We start from the raw sequence: 10,207 nt of genomic DNA on the forward strand, positions 1-10,207 counted from the left end.
ACGGTTCAGAACCCAAAAGAACAAAAAAAAAATCACCAGGAGATAAAGGTTTATAGTGGAAGAACACAAAGGTGGAAGGCACAAACCGATGTGCTGGGAACAATGTAGAAAGAGCAGGAATAACACCCCCTGTGGCATCAAGTGGCCAAAAAAGATCGCTTTTGACCTGGAAGTCTGCTGAAGCCAGCTTTGGCTTTGGAGATGCAGTGGCAACAAGTTCCTGGACTTGTCATTGCTGCAGGGTTTCTACAGAAATGGTGTGCACCATAATCCTTGAGCACGATTATGATTGATGCTGATGAGACATGCTGATTATGGTATAAGTTCACCCACAACAAGCATTTATGTCCACTTTAGGGTGAAGGGTAAATCATTTTAATCAAATTGTTATTTCACTTTGTTTCTGAAATATATATATATATATAGGTAATAAAGACACCTGGTGGAATCATAAAAATGAGCAAACTTTCATAATAACTATATAACAGCTTTAAAATGAATGACCACCATACCAATACTTAGGGTTCATTATATTATTATAGGGTAGTTACCTATAATGGAACTACAGCTCCATTTTTAAGTTTGTATGATCAGGCAGGTCATTGTTGCAGAAAAAGACAGGCAATGTCCCTTCTGCAATATTGTGACTTACCTGCCTGATTGCACCAGGTTTCTGGAAAACAATCTGAGCTGTGCATGTGCAGTGTCAGCTTAAGTTGCAAAGGACAGCCAGCATTCCCGGCTTCCCTTGTGTGTGCCAGGATGACGTTTAAATATGTCATCCCAGCATGGCAATTTTAGATTACCAAAGATCACCCAAAAGCAGAAGATAAGAGGAAAGATGGCAGCATCCGGCCCTGGACACATGGACAGGTGTCTTTGCAGGGTTTAAACCAGAACCAAACTCGTTGGTGGGTGGTGAGCTCCTGCTATAATCAGTAAGTATGCACAGCATAGCATGGCAAATACTTACCTGTGTGCAGTCGTCCTGTAGCAAAGACTAGTCCAGGACTTGACATTGCTGCATCCTTGGAAGGTGCCATCTTTGCCGCTGGATCCCCTTTAGCTATTGGATGATGTGTGCACAGGAGTAACATTGTCCCTGTTGGGTGGCTCTGTGTGCGGCATGGCTCGTACAGTGTAGAACAGAAGTCGCAAACCGGTGGTCCGCGAGAAAATTTGTTGGTCCGCGGCTCTGGCCGGTGCTCTGAACAGGGTCAGGAGAAGAACCCCATTTGGGGGGGCGCACCAGCCAGAGTCGTGGACCATGTCTCCTGTACAGATTGCAGAGGGAAGTGGGTGGATGTGTTCTGCCATCTTGACGCCACTCTTGGGGAAGTTTCTTCCTCTATGAGTGACACATGGCTCCCCGCACATGTGCGGTCTGGAGATGGTAAACTTAGTGGTCCGTGGGTTTGAAAAGGTTGGCAAACACTGGTGTAGAACATAAATAAAATGACACCAGGAGATTTGTGACATTGCTTTTGTCAGTTAGTACAACTTCCTGGTGTTTTTTGAATTTATGTCTGCTTTAAAGCAGAACCCCACAGATCCGTCGATCCTTGGGGAGGTTTCATCCATCGGGTCCTGTGTTGTCCCGGTATTCTTCTTCAGCCCGGAGGTAGCGCCAGGCGCAGCCATCTTCTTCGCCCTTCCTCCAGGTTCTCCTTCGTATGTCACCTGATCCCGCACTGCCCAGTTATATAGACGGGGAAAAGGATTGCCGATCTCTCTGTGCATTCCCTAGGAAGAAGGAGCAGAGCTGGAATACATGACGTAGGTATCCCGGGAGGCTTTGCGCTCCCATTCTGTCTTGATCGCTGTAGCTGAGGGTGTTAATAAATAAAAGTTTAGGTCTGCTTTAAGCAATATGTTTGTTTTACTGAACATTTTATTAAACTCGCACATTTGTGTTGCAATGCCGCACATTACACACAAACATTAACTTGCAGCATGTTCTTGCGGTGTGTTTGGGGTGCAAAAAAAAATGAATGAACCTAGCACACCAATGTACATGCTGTGTGAATGAGAACTTTAGAAAAACTAATGCAGCCACCCTAAGAGCCTGGTAAGCTGCAGTATATCACATGTTCCTTCACACATTACTTTATAGAATTATAAATGCAAATAAGTGAGAGATTCTGCAGCAGAACTATTTACTTCAGTTCCAGCCCTCCCCTGTGAGAAATTAATATTTTTCTAACAAAAAACTTCCTGACCTTTCCCTCCCTCCGGTTCCATATTGACCCCATAAGCCGTCCTGTCTCTATGACAACACGCCTCCCCCCGTGTCCGCCATCTTGTTCAGAGTCACATCCGGAGCGTCCCAGTCGCCATTTCATTCTTGGGAAAGTGCTGTGGAGTCGGTGAGTGTAAACAGGAAGCGGGGTTCGATATCTGCGAACGGGAGGGTTCGGGCTGGTTAGTGTACGGCACGTATATCTCCTGAGGTATGGGGACAAAATAATGGAAACCCGAAGGAGAGTGCTGCGAGTCCCAGGAGGCGGGAAGGGGCTGAGAGGGCTCTTAGGATTGATAGAAAGGCGGGACTAAGCTGGGTGATAGGAGGGCTCCCTGCTCCCCAGAGGGGGTCCTATGGGGGATTTTTACATACATGGCAGTGGAAAGTAAAACTGATATTTACTAAAAGACATGGCAGTGTTGCTGGATCCTTCCCCTTGTGGTGTTAGGGACCCATAAGGTTTCCATGGATACACCCACCGGTGTTACTCAGGCCTAGGCATCCCCACCACATGGCAGTGGCCTGGTGACCAGCTTAGCATGGCAGCCGTACCAGCTGTGTGCTTACAGCTCAATCCTGGAGACCTGTAAATGTACCCAGGTAGTGGGGCTGCTCCCACATTGCAAGGGCACATAGGCCGTCCACTTAACCCCCCTGGCCGTCTGATTATGTCCTTATTTTTATGTCAAAAGCGGATACATTGTTTTGTGTGGAAATTTGTTGTTTATTATTTTAAGCCAGTAATTCTTAGGAACAACTCCCGGGTATGATAAAGTTTGAAACACAAATTTTAAATTATAATATAAAATGTATGTTCCACCATCACTCGAAAACACATAGAGACATTTCACACAAACTTGCCGTGCATATGACAGACTTATGTGAGTGCACCAGTCATCTTTGTACAGCGCTGTGCTATATGTCAGAGCTATATTTGGTGATCACTAGGAAATGCATAGAGACATTTCAACCAAACTTGCTATATTCCACCATCACTGGGAAACGCATCGATACATTTAATCCAAACTTGCTAGACATATGACACCGCTGATCTTTGTACTGCGCTGTGGTAATGTCAGAGGTATATAAATGTATAACAACAGTGTGTGACGGTGGGGGGACATTAGAGTGTCAGCTCCTCTGTACAGAGACTGATGGGTCTAGCTCAGTGTTTCATTGTACAGCACTATGGTATATGTCAGAGCTATATAAATCTATATATAAAAAATTGGATGTTTGGAAGCATGTGTTCCATCAACACTAGAAAACACATGGAGACATTCCAACCAACCAACCAACCATACATATGACTGAGACTTATGTGAGTGCACCAGTCATCTTTGTACAGTGCTGTGCTATATGTCAGAGCTATAGTTGGATGTATGTGTGTATGTCATCACTAGGAAACGCATCGACACATTTCAACCAAACTTGCTAGACATGTGACTCGGAATCATGTGAGTGCACCGCTGATCTTTGTACTGCGCTGTGCTATATGTCAGAGATATATTTGTATGTATGGATTGCTCAGTGACAGTGTGCCTTTTCTTAACACCATAGCTTTATTTGATTCCTTTTCCTGTATAAGATTGCAATAAATAAATACCTGGGCAACACCGGGTAATCCGCTAGTTATAAATAAAATTTATAAATAATATAAACTTTATTTAAAAATTAAAAATTTGTCCAAACAAGGGTACAATATCAGAATAAACTTTTGAATTTGTTTTTTATAACTTTATTACTATGAGCAATGTTTTTAAAGCAGATTACAATGTAATCTGCTTTGAAATTTCCTGCCAAGCCATGCCTCCCCGGCGTACCGACGCTTCACGCATCACATCGATCGAGCCCGGGGATATGATGCAGAAGCCAGCTGAGGATCGCCGAGGACGCTGCTGGATCGAGGGGAGCAGGCAGGATTTTTTTCCTATCCCGAGTGTGACTCGGGGTTCTCGCTTTTGGCATGTAAAATTCACCCGGAGCCACACTCAAGAATACTGGCAAGGCGGTTAAAAATACATTGTATCTATAGGACCCCTTGCTCCCTCCAACCTCTGCAGCCTCTTTTCACAGACCTGACATCATCATCCTGCCCGCCAACAATCTGCAATGTGGCATGGGCATGGCTGCCAAGGGGGCATGAGAAATAAAACAAATGCTTTTTATACTTGTGCAGTATATGGGGGTCCCCACCACAAGGGTATCTTTACAAATTCTCTGTTCAGCTTTAAGGGCCCATTTCCTATATGTCTGCACACATTTTCCTAAACACATTCTCATTGCCATGCATTGTGTTTGGCTGCCTGTTCATTTGAAGTGATCCATATCGCATGGAAATGTATTGCACGCCGCATTTATGAAAAGCGCGAGTTCATGAGCACATTTAAACTCTGATAAGTCAGCTGAATTCATTCCAGGCTCATCAAAGTCAAAGATGTTCAATATTTGTATTTTGTATTTGTATTGTCACAGTGAATAGAAAAGAATGATCTCTGTTCTCTGCCATTGTTCTCTGATTAGAAGCTGAGGTCTCATTGTTGGCCAGCACGGTAGCTCAGTGGTTAGCACTCTGGCCTTGGCATCACTAGTTCCCAGGTTCGTATCTCGGCCAGGACACTATCTGCATGGAGTTTGCAAGTTCTCCCCGTGTTTGTGTGGGTTTCCTCCAGGTACCCCGGTTTCCTCCCACATTCTAAAAACATACAGTTAGGTTAATTGGCTTCCCCCCAAAAAATTGACCTTAGACTGTAATAACATATAACTATGGTGGGGACATTAGATTGTGAGCCCCTTTAAGGGGCAGCTAGTGATATGACTATGGACTTTGTACGGCGCTGTGTAATATGTTGGCACTATATAAATACTGTATAATAATAATAATAGTTGTTGGGGTCCAACGTGCCCCACCAGATCCATAGCAGTGCAATCTAATAGATTGTAAGCTCTGCTGGGCAGGGTCCTCTCCTCCTGTATCACTGTCTGTTTTAGTCTGTCATTTGCAACCCCTATTTAATGTACAGCGCTGCGTAATATGTTGGCGCTATAAAAATCCTGTTTAATAATAATATTACTAAGAAAGTTCATTCTTCTTGCTGCTTGGAAAGCCCCGGAGATGTTGTACCTCTGCAAAAAGATTTATGCTTCTACACAAGGAGCAAAGGTCCTGGTTTGCAGCATGCTGGCAGGGGACAGGATATTCTACTCAGGTTGTGGCTTTTTTTTTGTTGCAGTGGATGCAGCAAAGAATTACAGTAGGAGATTGTGTCCCAACAGGCCAACATCTACTAAAAGAGCACCTTGTAGAAGAGCAGGAGTCACCACTTTGCATTTTCCCATAGCAGAAATGTAACCCTTCGGGTGCATTGATTACTTGTAAAGCCCTTTGCACGCTGTGGTTTCTTCCTTCAGCTCCAAATCCAATGGAGAGGTGCCAGCCAGCAGGAAGAACCACGGTTTGCAGCTGGAGGGGTGGAAACCTCGCTCCATATGGGGTAGGAGCAAAGCTGTGACATTTTGACAGAAGAGCTGCCAAAGTGTTATGTATGCTATATTTCTTACAGGGTTTTAGATTCGTTTAGTGACGGTAATTTTAAAGTCTAACTTCAGCTTTTGAGAACCCTCCTGCCCCCGAAACACTTCTTTAAAAATTACTTTCACACTGAACTCTGACACTATCCAGAAATGTTTAAGCTTTGTTACATTGCTGTGTCAACCATTTTTAATGGCAGCCAAAGAGCTAAGGCAAAGCAATCCACAATCTTGCAGTATTTGCAGCACATGTCAACCTACTACCATGGGATTTAGTGTTTTGCATGACGAAAATTACTGCATGGCCATTATTTGGTTCATTTCTGTGCATTGCAGCCCATTCACATCTATATAAACCAGCCTGTAATAGCTATGCGCTTATTTCTGCTGTGGCCTATAATGGCACCAATTCACTTCAACACCATTGATCAGGATTAAATATTAGTAGTGATTAAAGTAGATAAGCACCATGTTCATCAGTATTCTAGAAAAGCTCCTGTAATGTGAAATTAAAGCCATATGGACCACAGCTCGTAAAATTTACTTGGACAGCCCTGGTTCGAGTAGGCTGCCTGATATAGAGGTAGATCTGAGTTAATCAGTGATTTGTAGAACTCGGGCTAATTACACCCCCCCATATATATAACCATAGCTTTCCTAGTGGTACACTTATTAGCAGGAAAATGGCAATTCATAGGGCTTTGTCACAGAATTAGGGCTCATTACCATTGGCTTTACACGCTATAGATTTGTAGCTTCACCTGGAAGCTATAAAAAAATACTACTTCGTTTTTGTATTGTGGAAAGAATCACTATATGCAAAACTCCCTGCAGTTGGTAGAAAATGACCCCATACCGCAAAAGTACTAACAATTCAATTACTGTATTTACTGCTATGTTCTTAGTTCAAATAGGAGAAGCTAGACAGTAGGAAAGCTACTGGGATTTAGGTGTCTCCTCCTCCCTTTATAACCCCACTGTGGCTAAGATTGGCAGGGACCTGCAGTATTCTTGGTTCGTACAGATAAGCAACATGTATTCTTCCTGGCGCGGGAATCCTGTCAGATATCGAGGTTGCCAAGAATGAATTTTATACTACAGAATAGAGCATGTAGTTTTATAGTATCTACATGATAATTGTAGTTTTGTAAAGATGATTTTTTTTTATTACCTATACTAAAACAGTGCTGGATAAATGCTAGGAGGCGGCTAGCCAGATCTACTAGTTATAAAAAAAAAAAAAAAATTGCCCCTGACAGAATGTGTTTTTTTTTTTTTTTTTACCTGTCTTCTAGGTAACATGAGTGGTTGCAGAGTATTTATAGGGAGGCTTAGTCCTCATGCCCGTGAGAGAGATGTGGAGAAGTTTTTCAAAGGATATGGCCGTATCCGAGAGATAAACCTCAAGAGCGGATTTGGATTTGTGGTAAGTTTTTACGAACGTATTATTTCTTATTTATATAGCGTCATGATCTTCTGTAGTCCTGCAGAACATTCGATATAGTTTGGATTGAAAGAAAATGCTCCTGCTATATTCTCTGTAAATAATTATGGTAAAATAATTGCCCCCATGACAAACCACCCCCTCAGGGGACACTGAAAACAAATCTGTAGTTTTTAGTTTAGCAGATGAAAATTGTGCCCCTCCTACCAATTTCCATTGTTCCCCTTTCTTTTATTGAGTCTTACAGGGAAACATGATAAATTTCAAATGTGTGTTTGGTGGACTTTAGAACAATGCTACAAGCTGGCATAAATTTAAAGCCGTTTTAATTTTAACTTGCTCCAGAAAAATGTAACCAATTCTGTGTTTACACAGAGACTTCCCTTCTGTTTTACATGTTCTTTTCCCATGATGCTGTATAGAGAGAAGGATGTTGCTTTGCAACAGCCGTTGCCAGGTATCGCACACCTGAGGTCTTGGAGACCACTTCTGCTCAGTATTTTTGCCTGCACTGAAAAAGAATGTTTAAAAGAAATTAAGTGTTGATATCTGTTGTTTAATTTATTCTAGGAGTTTGAAGATCACAGAGACGCAGACGATGCTGTGTATGAACTGAATGGAAAAGAACTGTGCAATGAAAGGTATTGTCATGTTTACTGTTTAATTGGCTCACCTGACCTGAGACATCAAAGATTTTTAAGCTATAATCAGTATTCACTACACAGACAATACCAGGTTTAATGTTTGTGTTTTGGCTTTAAAGTCCCTTCATTACTATGCATTTAAAACTAACAAAATATTTTGATGCATTTTTTTTAAAGAGTCACAATTGAACATGCAAGAAATCGCAGAGGAAGGGGAGGCATGATGGGAGGTGGTGGTGGTGGAGGGCGCTACCCCATGCGCTTTGGCTATCGTCAGTCTAACAGTGGCGGACCCAGGTAATATGGTCATTTAACTTTAAAGGCTGAATACTAATATTTTCATTTTCTATAGGCACCTACTAGAAGAATGATATATCTCAGACACACGTGTATAACAGTCATTTTTAGCATATATAATGCTAAATTATATGAAGCTCCTCCAGATTTTCCGTTTTGTCCAGTGAACAGTTAGATACAATAGATAGGGTGGAAACACAAACTACTGCATGGAAATCTCACTGGAGTCTCTAAAAGCTGAAAGAGACCAGACAGTGATTAGTGGACCTTCACCCAATATGCTTGCTTACTTTTTTTGGCAATTAGGCATATCAATTACAGACATAATGGTAATAAAAAAAAATACTTTTTATTTTAACTTAATTTTATCTTAAAATTTGAATCCAGTGACCTGTCGCCTTCCCATCGTCTTCAGTTTTCGTGCCTTGGATTTGGAAGGGCATGGAACAATGAAATGCTTGTTGCCATACATAACCGGGAGTGTTCACATTACTAACAACTGTCAGCCAACTTTAACAAACTTGGCGAATGCAATGGCAAATTGAGGTTTTACTACCGTGCTGTAAAATTTTTATTTAGTTTTATTTTTTAAAGTTGGCTTGGCTTAATACATTGCAGCATGTTGCAGATATTCAGCAGCACCAGTGTTTGTGTATTATACCTAAAATTTGTCCTGTTCATTTTCAATTTGTGGCAAGACAATTGTAACAGATTGTTGTCTTGGATAGATACTGTCTGCCTATGACTTGAATGCTCACATCAAATGCTTTCATGTTTTTTGTAAGATCTAAGATTAGGCCTATGACATGCCTATGACATGCAGGTATCTGTATCGTTCTTTAGGTATGGACCCCCAGTTCGCACAGAGCACAGGATTATTGTAGAAAATCTTTCTTCTCGTGTCAGCTGGCAGGTGAGCATGATTCTGACCTTTAAAATTAAATTGTCCTTAAAGAAAATGTCAGTTTCTGTTAAAGGTTAATGCAGTTGGGCACATATTCACATTGCATTGGGAAACACCACTTCAGTACTTGACAAAATTGCATTTGGCTCCTGTTCAGGTTCTGGATCCTCACATTTTAGGCTTTTAGACAGAACTGAGAAGTTCCAAAAAATGGATATACATTTCTGTCTGATCTATAAGGTATTTATTGTATTTTCCATGGCAGCTCACAGACTTATTTAAAAATGCTTTTTTAAGAAATATTTCTTGGTTACCAGCTTGCGCTAACTTTTTTGGGTTACACACATTGCCACATTTTGCCATATATTTCTCCTTTCACTAAAAATACATCTTACCATAATGTGCTGTTTCTATGAATTCAGTAATATTTTCCTGTGCTATGTTCCCTGAATTGCAGTCACCCTGGGGGTTTCACAAGTGAGCCTTCTATAGAGTTCTGTGTACACAGTCATGCAATCATTGTTGAGTCTAGCTTTACGAGGTGATTAAAGATTTGTTTCTTCTGTTCTTTGTAGATTTGTGCAATCTGCATTGACTTACATATTACTTTATCGTTCTCGTTCTACATTTTATGTTGTATTTTTTTTAGATTGGTGCAGACACTTTGGTGCCATTTTAGTAAAGTAGTTAATGATGGCTAATACAATTACAGAATCTTTTGATAAATTTCTAGTATTGGCCAATAGATTAAATCCTAGTTGTGTATTGGTATTTGTTTAATGGCATAGTACAAGGATGGATTTTAATTGTAATTACAAAATGATTGTATTTTGTGTTACTAAATAGGTCTTACTAAAACTTATTTTTAGACTTTTTGGACTCAGTAATAATGATTTTTCCTTTAGTAAAGTGAGAATTACACTGTTCTAAAAAATTTAAAATAAAAATGACCAAGCTGGTTAATGGCACCTAAATATTTTGTATATTGGGGCACAGTGCATTTTTAAAATATGTTCTTTAAATACTCTGCCCAAAACCTGTGTGTAATAAATATATATATATATTTTAGTTTTGGGCAGATGATAAAGTAGTAATATAAAGCAGTAATATGCAAGGTCTCCCTATTAGATCAATGCTCCCTCCCT

At 40.9% G+C, this 10,207-nt stretch overlaps 1 protein-coding gene across 3 annotated transcripts in view; it reads left to right on the top strand.

Moving 5' to 3' along the window:
- Positions 1–2,244: 2,244 nt before the first annotated feature.
- The window catches only part of LOC140342715 (serine/arginine-rich splicing factor 5-like), a 15,102-nt gene continuing 7,139 nt past the window's right edge, over positions 2,245–10,207 (top strand). For 2 of the 3 annotated variants that reach the window (XM_072429062.1, XM_072429064.1), the window contains exons 1-5: positions 2,245–2,366; positions 7,069–7,199; positions 7,788–7,858; positions 8,039–8,158; positions 9,002–9,071. In XM_072429062.1, the coding sequence (XP_072285163.1) occupies positions 7,074–7,199; positions 7,788–7,858; positions 8,039–8,158; positions 9,002–9,071 (387 nt within the window). In that variant the 5' untranslated portion in view covers positions 2,245–2,366; positions 7,069–7,073. Of the gene's footprint in view, positions 2,451–7,068; positions 7,200–7,787; positions 7,859–8,038; positions 8,159–9,001; positions 9,072–10,207 lie in introns of all 3 variants that reach the window. The other variant, XM_072429063.1, reaches the window with a different exon arrangement.

This window comes from Pyxicephalus adspersus, chromosome 12 (genome assembly GCF_032062135.1).
Source record: "Pyxicephalus adspersus chromosome 12, UCB_Pads_2.0, whole genome shotgun sequence".
Classification (NCBI taxonomy): domain Eukaryota; kingdom Metazoa; phylum Chordata; class Amphibia; order Anura; family Pyxicephalidae; genus Pyxicephalus; species Pyxicephalus adspersus.